The 25,248-nt window shown below is 39.3% G+C and overlaps 1 protein-coding gene across 1 annotated transcript in view; it reads left to right on the forward strand.

Moving 5' to 3' along the window:
• Positions 1–506: 506 nt before the first annotated feature.
• prox1a (prospero homeobox 1a) overlaps positions 507–25,248 on the forward strand; it is a 31,908-nt gene continuing 7,166 nt past the window's right edge. Inside the window, exons 1-4 of the mRNA XM_053509355.1 lie at positions 507–736; positions 2,165–3,936; positions 7,197–7,307; positions 12,005–12,199. Of these exons, the coding sequence (XP_053365330.1) occupies positions 2,212–3,936; positions 7,197–7,307; positions 12,005–12,199 (2,031 nt within the window). The 5' untranslated portion in view covers positions 507–736; positions 2,165–2,211. The remainder of the gene's footprint in view (positions 737–2,164; positions 3,937–7,196; positions 7,308–12,004; positions 12,200–25,248) is intronic.

Below are 25,248 nucleotides of genomic sequence, written 5' to 3' on the forward strand. Positions count from 1 at the left end.
ACAAACAAAAAAAAAGGGTCAACCTCGGAAAGTGTGCCTCCGAAAGTAGATTATTGGGATTATTGTGGGTGAGTTCATAATTAAATCGATTTTCAATGACCTGTAAGTGAGGCTCCATCTACAGTAAATATAACCTGCGTGTGTTTAAGCAGTGTTTAAGCAAATCTGACCATGTGTGGACTAAGTGATGTTTAAGTTCTTGCAGCGGCATCTTAAAGAATTCAAAAAGTTTCAAAATGTGATCAATGCTTGGTTTCCAGCTGATCAGGGAACAGGTGATTTTAAACAGAAATGAGCGATGGAATAACAGATAATAAAAAGCTACTTGAGTTACCCTCTTGTTTTCTTTGGTGCCTTTGTTGTTGATTGGGTGTCTGTCCACAGCGGAGAAGTTGAGTGTTTTGTATTCCTCCGGATCCAGTGCACTGCTCTTATTGGTAGCTGAAGTCGTTGCATCACCACGATCGTGACGCGCCGTCTTCCTGCTTCCTTTATTCGCGTCTTAAAGTCATTCTTGCTGATGTGATGTGATGTGAGCCTCGTCCTGCTGGTCGCCGCACAATTTCCAGGTAGAGAGAGGAGCGGCGCACTAGAGCTCTCTCTCTCTCTCTCTCTCTCTCTCTCTCTGCGCCCTCACTGTCCTGAGAAATTACTCACATTCGTCCAGGGGCTGAGCAGTCCTATCCATCGTCTCTTACTCCACTCTAAAGAAGCTCAAGGCTTTCTCATCTCCGGAGTAAGTAAGTCTATCCGTGCCTTGGTGTAAGTTCCGTGTGCGCGCGCTCTATCCCTCTCTCCCTCTCTCTCTCTATCCCTCTCTCTCTCTCTCTCCAGTTTAACGACAGCGGATTATTCCTAAGCAGGTGCGGTCTAACCCACAGCTCTGTTCTATACTGATGATCTCTGACCGCCCGCGCGGCGCCGTGTACCTACAGAACCCCTGCGCGTGCGTCTCATTTGTCCATTCCGGCTACTTTTCATTTTTAAAAGCTGTGATACAAAGTAGGAGAAACAGCGACGTTCATCTCCTCTGTCTGTCCAAGTCAGGATTCTCCCCATGCTCACCTACTCACGGCTTTAGTAACTTAACCACCGGGGTGTTTTGCGCGTGTTTTGCGCGTTAGTGTTGATGTTTTATATGTAAAGAACGCGTCTGGTTTGGTTTTGGACGGCGGCTTCGCTTTAGTTTGATAACAGTTCACTTTCTGACCAAAAAAGAAAAAAAAAGCAGTTTTAATCACGGTGTGTTGATGGCGGCTGCGTCATTACGCACGGACCAAAAGTCATCATGTTTATCACGTCGTAAAAAAAAAAAAAAAAAATCTGTGCTGATTTTGTTTTTTGAAATATATATACATATAGTGTGCAGGTGGAGAATATTTGGCTGACCGTGTAAAATATTCTGCACGTGTTTTTTTCTCATAGATATCAACTTATTACCATTTTCTGTTCTAAAAAGAAAGAATTTAAATAGTTTTTCAGCCCACAAAAATCTTTACAATGGCAACAATAATATATTAGTGTACATTTGGTCTGTAAGTTTATCACACCATGTCATATTTTACGACATTTAAATATTACTTGCCTTATACACTCATGTCGCGGCGCTACAGTCAGCTGGATTGGTGTGTGAGGTCAAGTGATCAAAACTTTTACCTTTTTCACTTAAATTTAGCAGAAGACAGGAGCATATACAGTATGTATCAAGGATCTGGTTTATTATTTATTGTGATTGTTATAACTAATTTGTTTACAATAAATATATATCATAAATGTTTTATTTTTCATAAAAATATTTTAAAGTAGCGTGAAAAGGTTTAAAAAATAAAAATCAGCCGACCCAGTGCCATCAAGTAGATATGTGTCTTATTTTATATTTAGAAATGTGATGTAAATTTTAAATCTAATTATTTTCCTTCACTGAAAAGTAAATAGAGATAAAACGAAGTGGCCTTTTTTTCCCCCAGCGTGCTCATAACGTGATACACTGTTTTACTCTACTAGATACAGTTGTTTTTTCATGTTTACCTAAGAATGATCAAGTGGTCTATAGTTAGATATAATGATAATAAAATATAGAGAAAAATGATGAGTGATGTCTTTGTTATATAGAAAGAACTTTACTCATTAAATATTGAAATCTTTTCCCTCACTTGTCTCGCAGGGTCCAGCTGGCGAGCTTTTTAAAATGGTGTAACAACGTTTCCAGTGATGCCGGACCATGACAACACGTCCCTCTTAAATAGACAAACCAAGAGAAGAAGAGTTGACATTGGAGTGAAAAGGACCGTACGTACCGTGTCTGTAGCTTTAGCCCATTTACAAACAAGCAATTTTATTGCCATGAATCCGCACGGAGCCGAGCAGGATGTTAACTGTTCTGTGGTGCAGCACACAGACAGCGAGAAGACCAATGTGCTTCACAAGTTGCTGAAGCGGGCCAGCTCTTATGAAGACACCTTGGTGAACTTTCCCGGGGCCACCATCATCTCCCAGCTGCTAAAAAACAATTTAACCAAAAATGGGGCAAATGAACCCGACTTCCAGAGCAACGGCCTCTCCAGGACAAGCTCCGAGATCCACCCGGAGGACGTCTGCAGCACCTCATCACGGGGCAGCCCTCAGGAGTGTCTGTCCCCTTTCAGTAGGCCTTCCATGGCACAATTTGACATTGACCGGTTGACAGATGAGCACCTGAGGGCCAAACGTGCCAGAGTGGAGAACATAATCCGTGGGATGAGCCACTCTCCGAATGTCACACACCGTATAGGTGAGGCTGAGCGTGATGGGGCTTCCCAACCCCTGAGCCCTCGAGAGAGTTACAGGGAAAACAAACGCAAGCAGAAACTACCCCAGCAGCAGCAGAGTTTCCAGCAACTTATTTCTGCCCGCAAAGAGCAAAAAAACGAGGAGCGCCGTCATCTCAAACTACAGCTCGAGGACATGCAAAAACAGCTCCGTCAGCTCCAAGAAAAGTTCTATCAGATTTATGATAGCACTGACTCTGAGAATGACGAAGATGGAAATCTCTCAGAGGACAGCCTGAATTCTGACGGAATGGAGAATCACATCTCTGATTCTGTCACAAACCGCTCAGAAAATGAAATGTCCGACCTTGATCCAGGACATTTCTTGGACCAAGCCCAGTCACTTATTTGTGAGCAAACCATGATGACTGAGGGAGAGAAGCCCAAACGGGACGGTTCTAAAGGAAAAGGCCATAGATCAGTGTCCATGCATGCCGAAGGGAAACAACTAGCAGAAACACTAAAACAGGAACTAAACACCGCCATGACCCAGGTGGTGGACACAGTGGTAAAGGTCTTTGCAAAAACCCCTTATCCACTTCCTCAGGGCTTCCCAACTGTGCAGACACCCTCTGAGCACTTTGTAGTGAATCGCGAGAACCCAAATTTTCACACTACTAACCAGCGTTTACAGTGTTTTGGTGATGTCATTATTCCCAATCCCCTCAATTCGTTTAGCAACATGCGTGTGCCCAACCCAAACGACCAAACAGAGGCCCTGCCTCTAGTGGTGAGAAAGAACTCTGCAGACCAGTCCGGATCTTTACCCGCACCTGCAAACCACCACCCCGGTCTTCACCCATCACCATTAACCTCGACTATGGCCTTCAGTCCTCCATCCTTCCGACATCCTTTTCCTCTCCATATTATGGGCTATCCTTTCCAAAGCCCTCTAGGGGCTCCGAGTGGGCCTTATCCAGGCAAGGACAGGTCTTCTCCTGAGTCTATGGACCTGTCAAGAGAAACTACCAGCCTTCGGACCAAGATGTCATCGAACCATCTCAGCCTCCATCGTCCTATCTCACCAACACATCCAGGAAACATCCAGGAAGGCCTTTCAATATCTCTCATCAAGTCTGAATGTGGTGACCTCCAAGATATGTCCGATATCTCTCCATATTCAGGAAGTACAATATCCTTTTACAATTACCGACTCAATGTAAGATTATTATTATATTGTGCTTTTGCTTTTGTTTTAGAATTAATTGTTCTCCCCGTTTAGTTTATCAACGAGAAATTATATTTAAATATTGCAGGGTGGATTAAAACGATCAAATAACAATTAATCTTAAAGAGTTCCAGTGTAAATTCAAATCCCTCGGTCTAAAAGACATTTTTAAGGTGCTCTCTGTTTTCAGGGGCTTTTTAAGTGCGCACTGTAGGGCAAAGTGTTGAAAAGCTTTGCCATGACAAACATACCTCCCATCTTCTCTGTTCTCAAATTATCATAGAGAGACTCACAATACCCCACCCCCTTTCATCACAGGCCATGCAAGACTTTGTACATAAATGCTCAAAGCAAATCATATTTCAAAGCCAGGAAGTAAAAGGCCAAGTGCACGTTTGCCAAAAGATCTTAGCATCTTGTGTTTAGAAAGATGAGAAAATATATCTGTCAGTGAGTGGGCTTTTTTTTTCTCAGAGTAATGCAGTAAACCCTTGTTTTCGCTGTGCTTCCCCTTAATTCACATCTAGTGCTTCAGAGAATATCTGCAAATTGTTGTATTCTTTCTGATCATGAAGAGCTTGCTATAGTCGAAAGCACTTGCAGCACTAATAGCTGTTGCCTGGCAGCAGGTCCTTTCTTTTCATCTTTCTGTTTTTTTCAGATGTGAACAGGTGTTTGCAGGTAGCTGTTTATCTTTTATCCTGTCCCTCTTTACAACCCTTTTTTTTTAACCAAGCAGCGAGATGTCTAACAAGCTTTGTCTATCTATTTTTATCTAAAAGTAAACAAAGATGGAGTGCTCTGCACATTTTTATCACAAAAGAAATTTTTGTTAAGATCCAACTGAAAAATTTTGACGTTAAAATGTATATTATTCGGCAAACGAATGCACGTGCATGGGGAGGCTCTCGAGAATGATGTTTCATTAATTGTGCAATAGAGTTACAAAAATATATACATATACATATAATCTGAAACTTTATTCAGATATTTCTAAATGTTTTTGATGTTTCTGTCCTGGACAGAATGGTTTTCCTTGTCACGCACCCTCTTTGCATCTCAAGACAAATAGCCTTGTTCATTTTCCCTGCAGGATTTGCATATAGAGAAAGAGAACAGCTCTGACATGGTGCGTTTGTAAGTATCAGGGATGGGGAGTGTCGAAGTCAGTTTGCATGTCTAATGCACTAGACAGTCATCCTAACGATGCCTGCTGCTTCTTTTACACTTCAAAACCCATATATTATAAATATATATACCCAAGTAAAAGAAAGAAAAAGCTCTCCGCTGTTCTTTTAGTTTGTATTCATGATTACATCTTTAATGTGTTACCAGTTTGTTTGTTTGTTTGTTTGTTTGTTTGTTTTCCAGTAAGCCCTGTTAAACCATGCTATTTTGTTTATTTAAGTATTTGCTTAGTCATTTATATACTTTTAATAGAACACTAGGATGAACTGTCTGTTTTTTTCATGTTGATGAGCAGATGTCTAGCATTAATTTATGGATTTATCAACCTCATGTTTTCTCCCCTTACACCTGGCAATGTGGATCAGATTTCACCGGTTATAGTCTCCGTTTCGTAAAACTCCGTGAATCCAAATCCAAACTCAGAAACAAGACTGACGAGGCGCACTTATCCGTGGCTCTGCTGTTTTCGTAGCATCTCATTTGTCTATATACTGCGGTCACTCTCGTCCTCCACACTCCTTCATATTCATGTTTGCATTATTCCTGGCTGACCTTGCTTGTGGCCGGGCTCGTTTTACAGTGAGTGGGGCAATGTTTACTTGGGACTTTGTCACCAGACATATTATTGTATCCTAGAAACAGCTTATTTTCTTGTAGGAAAGAGGAAGCTTGTGTTGAGATGGTTGTTCAAGACTTTAAAGATCTGTTAAGGATTATTTTCATTTTTTTGGAAATGGAAATGAAGCTCTTTGGCCCCCGAGGCCGGGGGGTTATATTTGTATCTGGCAAGCCATGATGTTTAATTAAGCTTTTGTATGGACCTATGAGTTATAATTAAGATAAAGCCAATGAGCCAGTGTTTCTAGTACTTTATACAACTACAGTAAGATGAGTCAATTTGTATTCACTACTGTAGCTCACTAGCTTTTCTACTTCTCTTGCTATGTTGTCAAGAAATGCTTTGAGAAGAGGCCTTCACTTGACGGGCCGTGCTTCTAAATAAGCTTTCAGACCTCCCTCTCTCTCCCTCTCTCTCCTTCTCTCTCTCTCTCTCTCTCTCTCTCTCTCTCTATCTTTTTCATCCTGTTACTCAGTCATTCATTGTTGCTTTTCTTTGTCGTATACATTATGACAGATGGCAGAAGAAAGCAGCTAGTGCTCTTTTAGTCTTTCTTATCAGCGTAATGGAGGGAAGCCTCCTCCTCTCGACTTGTACAAGGAGAACGTCAGTCGACATGGATAGCATGATGGCGTTGTTGAAGAGCTCCTGCAACACAAACAGCACTAAGGCAATTCGTCTCCTCATAGCGTTGCATCGGATTCTTCGTGCCGTTCCTGGTGGAGGTCGTGCAGTCCGTAATTTTATGCGGTTTGTCGTATTTCACACCTCTGCTGTGAAATGGACAAAGTGCAACACCGACTACATAAACTGACTCGAAGGAACCACAGTGATGAATTACATGGTCGATTGATGGGTCCATTGATTTAGCCCCACATGCATCTTCATTTTGATAAATTATAAAGCCATTAATCTGTCAAGGAAATGGCATGACCAGTCTACATCGCAGATGTGGCTAAAGCTGGAAAAGCTGGCAACACACAGTCTGGGCCCAGAGCCTAGAGGGTGGGGGGGAGGGGGCAAAGAGTTGTGTGGTTGTTAGGAGTAAAATGTAATGGGTAGATAGCTGTGGTTAGCTATGGCTCCTCCTGGGACTCATCGCAATGCCCATCTGTTTATCCATCTATTTATTTAGAAAAGGCAACCAATGCAACAGCCTCAACAACAAATAAAGAGAGGTTCTTATTAAAGAAAACACACTTGCATTAAACAGTAATGAGAGCCACATTGACCGGCACACACAGTTTTTGGAATGTTTAGGATAATTCCTGAACCAGTCAGGAAAAACACTAAGGGATCTTTATCTTTAACAGAATCAATTTTTCTATGTTGTTTAAAGATATCTATATAAATATAGTACATAATAAATGCATGTTAATTCATACTAATGCACTTCCCTTAACCATTAATTCTGCAAATCCAAGAAGGCTTATCTCCAAACCATTTGAAGAAGGCCAAGCTGATGTTCTTCTACACACGCTATCCCAGCTCCAACATGCTGAAAATCTTCTTCTCTGATGTGAAGGTGAGTTCATATCATGGGCTTTAAACATTAAATTAGCGCTGAACAGATGGTTTCATCTCTCTAGCTTCTTTCTAACCCTAACCCTAAGTAACTGGCTTTAATCCCTTAGAGCAGGTTGATGTTAATATTATATTATTTATTTTTATTCTAAGGGTGAAGGCCCATGTTTCATTTCACTTGCATTATGTAGACTGTGTGGGAGGGAAGAAATTAATCAATTACTCTTATAAGCTATTTAAAAGCTTTATTCCTGCAATGAGTTCCTGGTCACCTCTACTGATAAACTAAACTAATGATTTTGGATGAAATATTGGATGAAAAAATGCACAACACAGAAATAGTGGGTTTTTTTTCCTTTGTTGTCAAATGTAATATGATATGAAAAAAAAGCAAGAGAAAATAGCATTATAAATAGTAATAAGCATTATTATTTTTACATTAATAAGAAGATTGGAATAGTCAGCTGATAGGATTATTGTATAGTGCCAATATATTGATGCAGTGATTTTCCTTGTAGTTGTAATTATCACATTAATTCCTACATGCCTTCCAAATCTTATTATTTGCAAAAAAATAAAAAATAAATAAAGTCAGATTGAAGGATCGGGACGCTGTCACAGTCATAAGTGCAGTTAGTGTACATATACAACACCCAGATTTGTTAAAAGGTTATGAGTGGAGAGATGACTCGGTGTGGGTTTTTTAATAAAGAAATGGAATTAACAGGCAGGATATTTCATGTAAATACCTTTTCAAAAAAAGGTACATTTAAAAAAAAAAACAGTGTTTAGTCCTAAAGATTGTGGGTTACCTAAATTGTGCACAGCCATGAAATACTAAATCTCAAATATCAAGGTTATGAAATCATAAATTGTTAGAGATGTAGTTTATTTTTACAGAGTTAAAATCTTCCCTGTTTGAGTGATCAAATAAAAATAAAATCAATTTGCTTCATTTAATGTGTTTTCATTTAAAGGAAATATTTTTATCCCGGCTTGAACAATAGGCCGACCAAACACTCATCTTCTACTCTCTTTAAACTATTAAATAAGTTTCATGCCTCAGAATTTCAGTCCTCCAGATTCAAAGCCTTCCACCAGCCTTTCCATGTGAAAATACCTTTTAGTCATTGACTTTAAATAGGGGGGAAAAAATCATAATATTTGTAAAAAAAAAAAAAAATTGTTTAATTAGATGTCTTCTTTTTACGGGTCATGCCTTTCCTAATAAACTCCATGTTAAATTAGTCTAAAACAACATCAGGGTGGTGAGAACAATTAGTTTTGAGTGCACACTTGATAATGAGGAACAATGGGTGGCCTGTGCTTTATAGATCAAAACCTATGTATGCTAGGTGATACATTACTGACTAATTACATGGAATACACTCATGAAAGCTGCAGGAAAGACTAATTAAAAACGTTAGTTAGCAGAGCGATGGATTCCTGATGGAAAATAATGATTTGGAGGAATGGATCCATTTCCATAGAAACTTCCAAAAAGAAATTTGTTTTTAATAGAATAACAAGAAGATCACAAGATCTACAGTATGTAGTGATTTTATGCTTTATGTACCCGATGTCTCATTTTTTTAAATATCACTATATTTATTCTAAATATTCACAATTGTATTTGTAGGTTTTGCGGTAAATTATTCAGGTAGAAGAAATGTTCGGTTGTATATTACTGAATAATAAAACAATATATAAAAGAATGAATCTATACTGGATGTAAAATGCTAAATAGTTTTTCGTAACTAAATTCTGTGAAGATTTAAGATTTTCTGATACTCTTACAGGGTGAGACTTCTCAAATAATTTTTAGGTTATCGTGAAAATTTTAAAAATAAATGTTAATGTTGATTGTAGATGTTTAACTGTTTCATTTATACGTTATTTATCCCTGCCATCTTGTAGTGTTTGTCTTTATTAAGTTTGTCAGTTTTATATCATGATGTGTTAAATTTGTAGCAAAGTTGATGACGTAAAAAAGCTTTTTGTAAAAGATGATCTATAATTGCCAATATCTTGTTTATTTTTTTAACTTTGTCATATTATATTCTGGATATGTTATGGCTAGAAGAAAATCGACTTTAATTTTTGAACTTCACAGTAATTCACACGCTGATAGAGTTTGGGCACATAAGCCCCGTGTAACACACGTCACAGCAATGTTTTCTTAATTTGTTTCATATATATTTGTCAAAGGAATGCAGCCAGAACAGGTTAAAATATGTTATTATTATTATTATTAATAATAATAATAATAATAATAATAATAATAAATTATTAGAATTGGTAAATAAGATGAAATTTACTTTCAGCAACAAAAAATGCACTGTCACATGTGCTACCCGGAAACGCTGTCTTTTCCAAAATAATCCTCATGGAAAAACAAATTCAGATTGTCACGACTGCACCAGGATGTTCATAAGATGTCACTTCTAAGGGAAGTCATGAGTTAAAGTCAAGGATAAAGCTGAATAAGAAACGTTTCCAGAACATTTAAGGTGTTTATGACACCGGTGCCACCGTGGCTTCTCATGGGCTGCATTTACAGTCACACACCGCGGGACCATCTGGTCATTGTATTGTCATTGCTTGTTCAACATCCCATTCCAGATCGAGTTCCTTCTTTATTGTTATCATAACATCTAGTCTTATATAAAGGATTTCCTCTAGACGTTAGAACTTGGCTGTGGGGGTTCGGCTGTTCAGCCCCAAGAGCAGCCGCGAGGTTAGGCGCTGATGTCAGGCGCGCACTGAGGCCTAGGGTGCCTTCCCGTCCCTCCCAAAGGTGTTCAGTGGGGTTGAGGTCAGAACAAGGTGGCGTCCACAAACTTTTGCCCATGTACTGAGTTAAAGATTAGACCTCTGCATTTTCTTTTGATCAGATGTGTAAAATAATCAAACGCCTTCATAGTTAACACAAAAAATCTAGTTTTCTGATGTTTAATAATGTACTAAAGTGTTAACTGGTGATTGATGGGTAGAAACTAGAGATGTGTAAATAAAATAAAGCGGGATTTCTGTTGATACGGGAAATAACACTTGTGTACAGTACATTTTGTACAGATACACACACCTATGCGCATATACAATAGTTATCAGACTAAGGGTTTAGCCTATTTTTTTATAGATTTTTTAAAATAGTTTTTGATTTTGAAATATCTACTGTCTATTTATGCTCAGTTTGATCACCCTGACTATACGATGCTGTTTATCTGCTCATTTGTCTGGTTGTGTGTTTGTCTGGTTAGTTACATAGTTATTCATCATTTATCCTTACGTTTGCTCCGCGTTTTTGTCCCGTGACTGTTTGCTCGACAGGAAGATGACATGTGCTGAGTTGTCACATTCCGACACCTTCATATTTTCCCAACTGACCTCTAATGTTATTCTTTTCTGGATTTTGTACTGCATGTAATCACCCCTGGTCATGCTAGAAACCTTTCTCTCGCTCGCTGTGAACATTTTCATTACACAAGATTTCTGAAGGTGTGGGGGGGGGGGATTTGTTATGGCGCATTTTTGCAATAATTTTTTTGTAAACTATTCGTAAAAAAAAAAAAAAAAGTCTTGGCTTTGGCACTTTTTGGGCCTTTAGTGGAGTCCAGAGCTTGTGTCGTTACTTCTTTCTTAATTTTTACATTATGATCTCTCAATATTTTGTTACCTTTAATTTTACTATAGTACTATTCCCTCAGACGCTGATACTCATCCTTTTTCATTTTTTTTGTCATTTTTACTTTTCCACCATCAACTAAAAACATTTGAGCGTTTTCCGTATGTCTGTGAGTCTGTCTGTTTGTCTGTTTGTCCATCTGAGCCAGTTGTTAGTGTAGTACTTTGGATTTTAGAACGGATGGTTGGATGCTTGCAGAATTAAATTTTGTAACTGATACAAACAAATTAAAGGTCACAGGAAAATCGTTGCACACTATAGCCTTCCTCCTGTCGGACGTATATTTGGGGGTCTTTCAGGCATATGGATGATGTAGTTGGCTTCGAGTACTACTGTACTTGTTAATTTTAGCTTTGGGATTGTGTTGTAATTAACAATTAGCGAACATTTCAAGTTAATGATGCCATCTCTGCTATTCTGTATTATTCCGTATTATACTCATAGGTGCACTTTAGCCTACATGTCTTAGGGTTTCAGAGTAAATGTGCTCACACATAGTCTAAAGTACACTTATCAGTATCATCAGGTTGTCCAGGGAAGATCTGCACTATTCACACATGACCAGTCATCCAGTTGTTTTGCCAGCCAATCACGCATCAATTTCACCAAAATTGTACTTAAAATAAACCAGTTTCTCTTTTATTATACTATATTATTTCCTAAAATCCCCGAACTTTTACTCTATTGCAGAAAAAACACAAATATACCACAACTAACTTGCAGGATGTCCTGTCTTAGTTTAAAACAAATATAATTTCATCCTAAGTTGTTCCTATTTGTGCAAACTCATTAAATAAAAATAAGACCATTTACAAACTTAGTTTGTTTCAGAAACATCATTATAGTTAAATATCTTTTTGACATCTGGCTGAACTGCATTACTCATTTACTTTACTTATTATTTGTAATGTTTCAAGTATTAATCTTCCATTAATATGCATATCTGTATTAAGACCAAATAGTCTTGCAATAAATTAAAGTAAAATCCTAAAGTCTCTGTTTTTTTTGTACAGTTTAACCGCTGCATCACGTCTCAGCTGATCAAGTGGTTTAGCAACTTCCGTGAGTTCTACTACATCCAGATGGAGAAGTTTGCTCGGCAGGCCATAAACGATGGCGTGACTGGCGTGGAGGAGTTATCGGTCAGTCGGGACTGTGAGCTCTATCGCGCTCTCAACATGCACTATAACAAGGCCAATGACTTTGAGGTAAGCTCTGTGCAGTGCACAGCACGTGAACGCGTCCTTACTGAATGTTGTTGTGTTTTGTTTGGTTTTGTTTTGTAAATGTTAAAAATGAGTTTAAAAACAGGATCTGAAAATGTCTGCACTTTTGATTTATGACTGAAATGATGTTAGAATGCTGCTTAAGAAGAGCCAGTGCATTGTTTTCGTGTCAGCCAGAGTTTCCTGTTATTAAAGCCACCACTTTGTTTACGTCCGAACCGTACAATTGACAGGTTTATTTAATTCATAACAAATAATAACGAACAACTATGACTTTGATCATTTATTATGTAGTTCAGTTTATATATTCCGCAGTGATCTCTGATTAATGACGCATCACGCTTGCTGATTCATATTTACTGGCCACGACAGAGTTGTTTTTTATTTGTTACAATCTAAGGCTTTCTAAACCTTCTTTCCAGTGAAACATCAGGTCTAATTTGACATTGATCTATATTATAGACTTATTGATTTTGGGTTCAAAGCCTTTCGGTTCTAGCAACCCGTCAATCAGGCCAATAACCCCAAGAGGTCAGTAAATTATTTTGATAATGATGGCTTGTCATTTCTAAAGATGTAAGAACCTCTGGGAGAACCCATAATAATTGTTAGTTAGATATTTTGTTAGCAGTTTGGTGAAATGGCCTGGACTTTAATGTAATGGTGTGAATTTCCACAAAATCTAATTTTAAGAAATGGGACAGGGAGCACTTAAAACATTTCGAGCTCGCGCTTGTGCTAAGATTAGGCCAATTTTGGTCCAAAGTGGGTTTGAAAATAACGCGGCGGATTTCGGTTATCACATCTTCTGTTGTGCTGTTTTACCGCCGCCAGTGCAAAGGCCTGCGTTTATGCCCACAAGAAAAGAGAGTGGATGCAAAATAGGGAAAATAACTTGTGCCTACAGTAGTAGAGTAACACAGGCGGACACCTTATACTTAATTTGCCTATGATCATGAAAATAAGACATCATTTAAATACAATTTATTAATAAGATTTCTTCCTCCTAAAGAAGATGAATTGAACCGGCCAGGTCCTTGTTTTTCCTTTAAGTGAATGAATGAATAAATGCCTGTTGGATAAAGCAAATAAATTGTTATGGTTCAGACTCAAATATTTATGTAATGATTCGATTTGATTTGAAACACAGTCCCCTCAATCCTCCAGGGCCGAAACTCACAGCTGTTCTATCTGTGTTGGTTCCGTATGTGCTCCCCATGCTTCGCGGGCGTCCTCCGGATACTCTGGTTTACTCCCTATTCAGTCAGAAATCACGCATTTCCAGATTGCCCGTAGTGTAAGACTGAGTGTGCACTATTGCCCTGCAGTAGGTTGGCACCACATCCTTGGTGTCCTTCGCTTTCTGCTCTGATGCCGCCCACGAGAGGAGTGGTATAGAAAATGAACTGAAAATGAATGAATGAGATTTAAAAAGAGGAGGATCTCTTATTGGAGTATATCGAGCGCTTATGTGTCTGTGGGTCAGCGGATTTATCTAAGGAGGAATCTGTCATTAAATAAATTAATAAATATGTAAATGATTTGCTTACAGTTATCTAATAAATTATTGATGCATTTATTGATAGATTAATGCAAGATTTATTATATAAGGATTTTATGCTTTAAAGTTCAAATAAAATAAGAATCATTACAGATGAGTTGCTCTGACAGACTTGGGCAAAAAAAAAAGTTAGTCCTGTACTGGTGCAGAAATTATACAAGTAATTGTACTTTTTAATTGGTTTAATTTTTACTATTAACACACTTTATTTACTCCATGGTTTAACTGAAAGTGGAGTAACTCTTTTTTTCTCTGCCGTTATTGTATATTAGCCATTTGACTGTTACTGTATAGGTGGCATCAGCGCTGAAACTTTATTTAATCGGAAATGAACAAATGATAAAATAGATAATCTGGTGCATACAGAGACATGTATAAGCGAAATCATAATCAATGATCATAAGTAGAACATATAGAAGCTCCAGCAGAAGATTTCCTTTGAGGACTTTGAGATGAATTACAGCGAGGTGGATTACTGTATGTGCCATTTAGCTGCCAAAGTACAGTGGAGCGTCTTTTATATATTATTAACATTGTAGGACTAACCTTCTCTTTCTCTGAATCTGTTGATTGATTCATTCATTCATTCAGTCTGTTCCATAAATAATGGGCACAATACACTCAGTCTCTCACAGCTGTCACTATGTTGCAAACAATAAAAGGAAACTATAGAACCTGAAGGAGACCCAGATGTGTACTGGGTAAACAGGCGAAAAAACTGAACACATATATAGTTAATAGTATATAAATATGTTTACGGAGATTGTATTAGAAATTATTCACAGTACCATACACACACACACCAGAGCTTAGCTTGTCCTTCTGTTCTGATTATTTACCCTCCATGCTTACATCATTTACCCTCAACACTTACCCCTTTCCCCCTCCCCTCCCCCAACCCCCCACATACCACCTACTTCACTTAGAGCAGGTCATAGTCAAATTATATTAAAATGACAGCTATAGAAGGAATGTGCTTGCTGAGGGTTTTCAAACAGGAACATTTCTGGGGGAGGTATTCCCTTTTTACATACATGAAAGTGGCATTTGCATGGCTGGAGAAGAAAATGCATGGTGCTATGAATAAGACTGTTGTTGCAAGAGGAGCTGAAGTGATGGAGAATCTGATTTGCATAGTAAGAGCAGGCTGAGCAGGTGTGCAAGCAGGTCTGGATCATAGACCACTGATTTGCTTTTCTTTTTTTTCACGCAGGGAAATGTTTTATCTTTAATGCAAATCCAACAAAGAAAGATGGACTTGCCTGACATGTGGGCATTGTGTTTATATTCTTGCGGCTGAGATGTCACACACACACACTTTTTATAGTGAAGTGCAAAAGAACTTTTTTTTTTCATTTACCAACAGTCATTTTGCTAATGGCTATTGGTAGGGGGGGGGATGGGGGGCTTCTCTATGGTCTTTATTTAATGTCTGCTAGTAATTACTTGTTTTTTTCTTTGAATCTTTTTAATTCACTCTGTGCCACCAAAACAGCTCTGATCCCTCAAGGCCTGGACTCCACAAGACCTCTGAAGCTGTGTGTGTGTTATCTGGAGCCTATGTAGATGTTAGCAGCAGATCCTTCATATCATGTCCATTGCGAGGTTGGGCCTCCATGGATCAGACTTGTTTGTCCAGCACATCTCGCAGATTTATGATTAGATCCTGAATCTCATCTGGGAAAGTTGGAGGCCAAGTCAACACTTTAAACTCTTTCTCATGTTCCTCAAACCATTCCTGCTCCGCATCAGGACTGCTGCTAATGTTTTAATGATAGATTCCACAGCGGACCTTCAGAGGTCTTTTGTATCTATGCCCCGAAGTATTAGAGTGGTTTTGGATTTGTAGCTTTAAAATAGGTGTTACACAAGAGCGAAGTTGAAGAGCTGCAAATGAGAGCGCCCCTCATTGGCTCCTGGGAAGTTTTGCCAGGTTTTATCTAAATTCCCATCCTATGTACAAAAATGACCTGAGATTAGTCGGGCATATGGGAACAGGCATGCCATATGTTCAGGCATAGGAAACACTTCCCACTCTTTATCTTGGAAACAAGTTAACAGTGGTGAGCATTTCTCATTTGCAATACAGTACGCTGCCATTATGTGCAGAACATCATAAGCCGGTTTGTGGAACCTAAAATAAAAAAGTTCATTTGCATCATATTCATTAGAGATGTACTATATGTTTTTTTTTTCCAAGAGTGCCTGCTCTATTATCCACACCTGAACGATCAGCTCAAAAAATGTGAAATATTTCGACCATATTTTTGCACGAACCAAAAAAAAATCTGTTGTTATTTTTAAAGCTGTCTCTCCATAGTACAAACACACACATTCAGTTCCCTTAGACTCTAGGGCTCTCTGAAAATATAGTTATTTTATGAATTTCAATAATAAGGGCCTGAACATTAATTGGACATCTTTAAGCATTTTTAATTGACAATATTACACTGATTATAAAAAACATTCTCAGAAAATAATACAATGAAATTCAACTTAAAAGGAGCCAAGTTTGATACAAAAGCTTTGAGCGTGCTTCCCAGCTTTAAAGAAGATTTTAAAAGCATGTCCAGCAAACCTTCTCTTTTTGTATATAAACTCTTTTCCAGGTGCAGTATAGTGATAGTGTTCTAATATAAAATAAAAATTAACTTAAACTTAAATAAACTTAAAGCATGGTCTATTCCCATCACTAAGTTAAAACATAATATTAAACATACACAAAAATTATATATAGTAAAAAAAAATTTTCACTTTGCTGTAAGTGCATGTGATAAATGACTGAATGTGTGTATAGTGGATATAAACAATATTCGCTGTTAAAGTTGCAGGTTCTAGTGATGGGCAGCATGGTGGCTTACTGGTTAGCATCATCCCTCGCGTCTGTGTGTGTGTGGAGTTTGTATGTTCTCCCCGTGCTTGGTGGGTCCAAAGACATACAGATTAGGTAAATTGGTGTTTCCAAATTGCCCATGGTGAGTGAATGAGTGTGTATGGGTGTGTCATGTGATGGACTGCCACCCCGTCCAGGGTGTACTCATACTCGTGCCCTAAGTCTTCTGGAATAGGCAGGTATAGTTAACAGTAATGTTAATGTTAGTGCATCATTTCCAAAAATCCCGCTCTATCAGACTGAGGGACTCCCCTGTAAAATGCCCTTTTCAAGTCTTTCCACAGTTTTTTTGACAGGACTTTCGGAGTTTTTCGTTTCTGGAACATTCTGTTGATCTTCTTCCAAAGCAAGTCTTTTGTTGACTTGAATAATGTGTTTGATTATCACCCTGGAAGGTGAAATTTTTCTTTTTCTCTTTAGGTTCATACCAAAGTAGATTGGTATTTGAGCTATCCTTGATTCTTTGATGAGACGAGATGACCAGAGCCCCAGGCACTGCTGAAAAGAAGCGGTGGATATGCTGATCATTTGCTGATAAGCTGTTTGGTTTGTGTGCCTGGTCTTTTAGAAATATGTCAAAAATGTCCTACATTGGTTTTATCAGATCATAAGACAATTTGCCACATGGTGTGGGGTTATTCTGGAAGGCTTAAATGTATTGTTTTATAATGCAGTATGTTTAAACATGCAATTTAAAAAAGCCATAAACTATTTTATTATTATTATTAAGGAGATCTTAAGAAAGGTACAATCTGAAAAATGATGCCTACATGTGCTTTAAAATGCTTTCGGACTAGTAAATGGTACTTTTGTCTTATTTAAGTCTGAGGAACGATTCTTGAGAAGACCTTTGTATCATGTTTGGGATCGATTTTCACCCATCCAACCTGGCATATTTGTTCAAGGTTCATAAGGTTGGTTGCATGGTGGGTGTGTGTGTGTGTGTGTGTGTGTGTGTGTGTGTGTGTGTGTGTTGACTGCAATTTTCAAACAATGACAGATTCTCAGTAGGATTTAGACCCTGGACCTTGGCCACTGTAGACCATTCACCTCTATATTCTCCTTAACGACTCCTGAATTGCTGAAGCCTTGTGTTAAAAATCAATGTACTTCTGGAAAGTCAAGTTTCTTCCCCAAGCTTGAACTTTTGCTGTTTTTTGAACCAGGTTTTTGTAATGGCTTCATATATTTAATTGCTCCAATATTCGACAAAAATGATTTCTGATGGTTAAAGCCATCCAGAGCTGTCAAAATGTCCTCATCAACCTTAGATCCTCTACAATGGCCCTGCTCAGTATCTTACCATTTCCTAGCACCTCACTCTTCAGCAGGGTGTCTGATGACTGGCAGGGCATACAGTATGTGTTGATGGCTTGGATCTTGTTCTTCCCATGGAGCTGGAGCAGTAGTCTGTTGCTGTTCCTTTGTTCCTTTTCTTTTATATGTTGCTCCTTGCCTCCTTATCATGTTTCCCATGTGACTGTGGGCAACTAAGGTACTTGTGACTTTCTTTGTGTGTCTGCTACATGGCGCGTTGGCAGTTCTGCCCCATCAGTCTTAATCATCTGCCCTTGTGTCCATACTTGAGGATCCAAGACTATGGAGAACAGCAGCCATTCATTATAGAACAATAATAATTCTAGTTATTGAGACAGATCTTTAGTGGCATTGGTTTTGTTGTTAAACCAGACTGTCTGGTTTTTGAGTCATCTGTAACTGCTCTTCATATCATTAGTTGGTGTTTTCAGTCTCTGGTGTTTTTGTACTGCTCCACGTTGGCAGCTTTCCATGTGGAGATGCAGGTTATTGGCCATCAACTGTACGGTCCCGTTTATGGAGGTCTTTCATGATTAGCACCGTTCTTCCTTGTGTTCGCCAGTCTCGATGGCCAGCAAGCAGCTGGTTTATCTGCCAGTAGCAGTGTACCAGGTCATGTGCTTTCCCGCTTTGTCAGTTGCTTTGGTCTGCTCTGGGGCGATGCAGGCACAGGACACCAATGTTTTTGTCTTCTCTTTCATCCTTGTTCCTCCAGTACTATTCACATAATGTAAAAGAAAATGTGATTCATCAGACCAGGCCACTTTCTTCTATTGCTTCATGGTCCTGTTCTGAAGCCCACATGCTCATTGTAGGTATATCCATCACGTTCAGCATGGCCAGTCAGACTGCAACCATACACATACTGTATGTATGACATTGCAACAGAGCTTCAGATGTCCACACAGTTGGGAGAACCTGTTGGAAAGATAACAATATATTCAGAAATACTTATATTAGGCATTTATGGTTGAGTAGTTTGAGTCAGAGAAGTCTCATCTCAGTAAAAGACATATGGTCAGCACGTAAATAACATGAGAGCTCGGAGAACATCAAGACAGGATTCTCAGGTCTGCTGAGACTCCTTTGAACTCTTTAGGTTGAACTTCATGGATTTCATTTAGGGAAAAAAAACAGTTAATGCTCGTCAACTGGTCGTACATTACCTACAGTAAAGCATGATGGTAGCAGTATTAATACAATGGGACGGGGGGGGCTTTTAAGTGCAAGTGATGGAGAGAGAGGGGTCAAAAGTAAGGAAATGGTGAATTTGCTCACATACAGGAAGGTAATTGATATGAATTTCAAATAAAATGTATAACACAAGAAACTACATTCATGTATAATAGTTAGTGCCCCCTCTTCAAATTCTATGTGTTTTGGGGTAAAAACATAATAAAAAAAAATAATCCAATTGCTTCTTTAAGACCATTGCTGATTTCTTTCCTTCTTGGCATCGTGTTAACACCCACAGCTGAACGCTCCAGACCAGCAAACTGCCAAAATGTCTGCTTTTACAGAGGTCTGCACACCTGCTGATGATCAATTAATCAAGGGCTGATGATTAGCAGCGCCTGGCTGCAACGTACCCCCTTAAATCCTGTGCAAGCAGTAAGGGTGTGTGTGTGGGGGGGGGTCACTTAGCACTGCCTGCTTGGTTTGTTTTTTTCCTTTTTTCTAATTTTTGCTACATAAGTAATGGCACTGTGAAAAAATGTTATATGTTGTCCGTCTGAGTATTTATTTGATTAAGACTAAAATCCGCAACTATCTGAAGATTCTCATCAGACTGTGTGATTTTTGCTGCACAGTTCAGCTTTGTTAGTTAAACCGATGTTTTCAGGCTAGACAGCTGAAGGCTCTGATTCCGAGAAACTGCTTTCACACTTGCTGTATCACATCACAAGCACTATTCATGAGCTCTAAGAGTGGTGGGGTCCCAAGGCCCCGGTGGAATAAGGAGACATTTTCATGACAGGTCTTGGGAAGGTCTAGTTTTTCACCTAGAAAATAGTTCAAGGCTCTTCTGTCAAAGCCTGTTGAGTGAACACTTAGTTTCCCCAAATCCCCCTCTCCTTTCCTCTGTTCCTCCCTCTCCCCCTTCCCTCCCGCAAAACTAGTCTGAAGTGTCCACAGAAGGGTCTGTTTCGCTCAGTCTCATTCTTTCTCTCTGTGATCTCTTTGGCTATAAAAAAAAAAAAACACAACACTTGGTCGCTGTATCCCCATAGCAGATGCACACCAGTCTCACATTACAGCAGATGAATATTTCTCTGTATTTCCTTTTACAGCACACCTGTACACTATTTCAGAGTACATAAATGTACAAGTCTTTAATCAGTCCTATCTTACCAGCAGGAAATTATAAATTATTCCACAGCAGCAACAGCTCTCCCTGTTTCTCATGAGCCTTTTTTGTTTTCTCCCTTCAGGCCAATAGCTCCTCTTGTTCTCTTGTCCCCTTGTCCTCTCGTCTGTTGTACTTCATTATTATATAACTTTATTATACAGAAGTTTATAAATGGATACATTATCGCTATGTATATATATTTATCATTTACGCTTATACTGGAGAAGGATTAAAAGTATAAACATAGACAGCTTCCACTGTGGACTGTTAATGTGTATAAATACACAAATTGGACCAGGTCTATGTCTGGTCTAAAGAATGCATCACATTTATTCCAATCAGCCATAAAAACATAAAAAATATAATTAAACAAACCTTGCGAGGTGAAGTGATAAGCGGCGATTATTTCGTTACAGTGACACCAACTTGGGTCGTGATATATTAAGCAGAATGAAGCAGAAATATGAAACAGAGTTAGAAGCAGAAATATGCAGTGGTTAGTTTCTCCTAAAAGTGGTCCGAGGAAGGACAACCAGCACACCAGCTACAGGGCCATGGGTGCCGGAGGCTCATATTACACGTGGGGACCGAAGGCTAGCTTGTCTTTTCCAATCCCATAGAAGAGCTACTGTTGCACAGGGAGCTGAAAAAGTTCATGCTGGCTCTGAGAGAAGGGTGTCGGAACACATAATGCTGCGTGGTCTGAGGGTCGGAGTGGCCATGAAGAGCCCTGTCCATGGCTAAAAGTGCCCCAGTACCGGTCTTACTGTGTGTGTGTGTGTGTGTGTGTGTGTGTGTGTGTGTGTGGGTGCGTGTGTGCGTGTGTGTGTGTGCGTGCGTAAGAGATGGCACCAGGATGCACTATGAGGTGTAGATGAGCCAGTAGAGTCAATGTAACCCTCTGGACAATGTTCTCCAGGTCTTCATCCTCGGCTTCATGTGGATTTGACAGGTGCTTCCTAAAAAACACATTGTTGTAGACCATGTGAATGTGTTGTTCAAAGACCAAGTCGCCTCTTTCAGCGGAATAACACTTTCTCAAGCACTACATAAAATGTTCACGGCCAAAACATGGGATCGGTGCTGAAAAGTGTCTCACCTCCTGTAGGTGGAAAAGTACATTATTCAGATAAAGCCATATAACACCATTTTTTACACTTTAAACATTTTTTTACACACTTTTACACACTTAATGCTTCTATAATCTTCTGATCCATGCTTTGTTTTTTGTAAATACACATACACATTAATATTTTTATCAGATAAAAATAACCACATTTGCTAAAAACAATTTCATGTCCTTTTATGTTTTATTGTCCTTATTATCCTTTTTTTATTTAAACCTTCCAGTGATCTTAATTGTCAATCAAATGAAAATTGGCCAATTTAGATTTCACATGAAAAGAGATAAACCTGAAAAAGTGTTTTATTCGTAACTCCGAAACTGTTAAGATATCGCAACATGATTGTGACATGGTTACAGACACTACAGATTTTTTGCCTTTTAAACTTTTACCAGAAAACAGTTTAACCAACAATTTTTACAGATCATATGACTTCTAAAAGCTTACACCAATTTTAGTATCAATACACATAAAGAAATACAGTATGAATAATTTGCATTTTAACTGATTATTGTTTTAAGAAAGCAAGCTTGGTTACATCTATGTTGTATAAATTTCGTCAGTAGCTTCTTACACACACACACGTTTTCTGTATTATACGTATAACACATGTCTCGATCGGTCAGAGCTGTTTTAGCAGCAGAATTTGGCAACTGTTTTGGTACACTGTAAGAGTAACAATGGCATCAGCTCAGCATCCCAGGGTAGATCAGCCTCATTGTAGCCACATCCTTCTTCTGCTGAAGTGCGTCTACATTATTAAGTTCGCTCTCGGTTATGAATGCCGGCTCCATCGGCTCAAGCCAGGCTTGCGTTGTGACAAACAGGCATGTGGTGCTTGCGTAAGGTTCTACAGGGAGAAAAATGTGAAGAGTGGAGTTTAGCAGTGACCGTGTTTGCCCTGAAATCCTGGTACGAGTGTACTATGGACCTGAAACAGTGTGTGATGCAACGATGCAATCACAGCAAGAATGCTTTAAAATTGTGAAATTTAAAATAACCCATGCTATTAGGTGAACTACATACAGTATAGTGTGAATATTAATGGAATATGCAGTAGCGGCTTTAAAAAGGGTAGATCTTCCTGACACAACCACAAAGACACAACCATAAGAGAGAAAATATTTTATCCATCTACGCTAGACCGCGAGGCATGCGGTTTGTGTTTGCTGTTGACCTGTTCATTCTTGAAATTACTCGGCCGCCCATATCGTTCACACAAAACTGCCTATTGAGTTTCGGAAACGACTGAATAGGTTGAACAAATGGGAGACTGTACACTGTATGTCACCCGTGTTATTGATTTTGATTGACTTATGTGTGTTAATTCATATCTGCCAGATGTACAGTTCAGTATACTGTAATGGATTATTTATAGTTTGCCTTAGTTTGATTGTGATTATATTTAGCATTTATTTTAACAAGCAGACATTATGATTCAGCATACGGCTTAGTGCCAAAAGTTGACATATTCCAAGGCTAAAGACTTCAATCATGTACACAATCAGTGTTATCATACAGTGGATATCCTGTGCTTGTTTGTTTTCTCACAATATTTATTGGACTGTTATTTATTTCCCCTGTTCCTCCAGACAGCGCTATAATACATGCTGGTGTTTCGGGGTCTCCTTGCCTCCTTGCTTTGTCAGCATTCCCGTCAGGGCTTTGTGGTGGCCTCTCCAATATTCCCACATCAAGGCATTTGGTTGTTTTGGCAGTACACTTGGTTTTACAGGTTTGGAAGGTCCTGGTCCTGGTGGACAGATGATGTCATGAGATGTTGAGCCCATCCTTCCTCATGAGGCCATCCCTTTCCTGATGCACACCAGCCCCTGTCCAGCAAAACCACCCTAGCTCTTTCTTCTTCTGTAGATTAGAAACGTGCACTATTTGCTGCCATACTGTACATAGCGCTAATTATTCTGGCTAAACAGATTGGTTCTTTTGTTTCGTCTGACTGGAGAACACACCTCAGAAAGGCTGATGATCCTGTGCAACATTTTTGTTTGGCTTTTTTGTGCTTGTGCTTGGAGTGAGAGCTTCCTCCTTGCATAACATCATTTGAAGCCAAGGTGATGTAGCTCCCTGTCATTGGTAGATGTACATATGTATTACAGATGCACTCTCACCGTAATGTACAGTATTGCATCGTTACCCTATAGTAGGTGTGTGTACGTTTTTGTTCATGAAACCAAAGCAGCCTTACAGAATCAGAAGAAAAGTAGGCAACTGAGTGTGAAATGTGTGATTGTCCATGATGAGCATCGCTCTTATTATTAAATATACACCGATCAGCCATAACATTAACACCACCACCAGGTGAATTGAATAATGGTGATTATCACTGAAATAACAGTAAACTGGTGACGGGATCATGAGCAGCCGTGGCTCGTTTAAGGTTGTGGGGACTAAAGCTCAGCCCGTCTGGTCGGATCCCACTACGACTGCGGTGAGCTAAAATCAAGGGTTTCTCTGTGAGAATGAATTGCACTAGCGAGTACAAATAATAAAAAAAAAAAATAGAATATTCAAATAGAGAAATAAGAATATGAAATAAAAGAAAATTCTACAAATATAGAAAACTTTCAGCTTAAAAAGTACAAGGTTGTTAATAAAACAGAATTGATATAGAAGTGTATGAGGTGTTGTGTGTATACAGTACGTGTATAACATTACGGCTGACCTGTGTGTGTATCTGTGGACACGGTGAATAAAGAGCGGACAAGAAAGTGGACAAGAAGCTCGAGTGTTGGCATGTTTAATCGAATTCAAGGTTGTTTTTTAAATTGAACTGGAAGACATTCGTTCATTCATTACAAATTAGGCCAAATTAAAGTCTCTAAATCTAAAGTCTAAATCGCGGAGATAAACACTAAGTTTGTGTAGGAACCTTCCAGCCAGAAAAACGCTGAAAGAGAAAGCAGTCATCTCCCTTAATAATTAACCTCCGTCAGTAAACCATTGAAAAAAAAATGGAAAAACTCAGGGGACACGGGGACACGAGAGCGCGCGAGAGAGAGAAGATAGAAAAGAATGGAGCTAATAGATCCAGATAACAGCCCGCGAGACATCTTAATATATCCGTTCTAACCTTTAGTGGGTGTCGATTTGACTGATTAGGCCCTCATCTGGACCTCTTGCCCGGAATAAAACACTTTCCACGCATCTACATTACTCTCGCGTCCCCTGATCACGCAGGCCTCGCGTTTGTCTGACAGCTATTGGGGGTTAAGTCACTCATCGATCAATATTTACGCAGTAAACAGAGGGACTTGGGAGGGCGGGGTTTGTTTAGAGAGGCCGAGCGTACTCGGAAGGTGAATGAATACACGCTGGAGTAGCGGGCCGCGCGTCTCGAGCCCCATCCCCATCCCCCGCCGTACTATATCCCGAACCCTCCCCCCACGTCTCATCTCGCATTTCTCAGTGGAGCGGTGATAGAATACGCCGCTTTTCATAAGGTGGCCTCTGTGTCCTCTTATCAGTGGCAGCTGCAGAGCTGATATCTTTGCACTACCACTAGCACGCTGTATCGCATGGTGCAAACACACAGATTTCACAGATCTGCCAAATGAGATCTTTAGTCGTACTAGAGCAGTCAAGCCACTGGTGAAAAGAAGCATGAAAAAAAAATAGAGAGAGAGAGAGAATAACTCGGAGGTAGAACATCGGGTCAGACAGCGTGACTAACACACAGGGTACATCGTGGTCCGTGGTTTCCGCTAAAGACAATTAACTAGAAGTCCCCGAGACCTTGACAGTGACCTGTTTAACCTGCGCCTAATG

The sequence above is a fragment of the Clarias gariepinus genome, chromosome 13, assembly GCF_024256425.1.
Source record: "Clarias gariepinus isolate MV-2021 ecotype Netherlands chromosome 13, CGAR_prim_01v2, whole genome shotgun sequence".
NCBI classification, from domain to species: Eukaryota; Metazoa; Chordata; class Actinopteri; order Siluriformes; family Clariidae; genus Clarias; species Clarias gariepinus.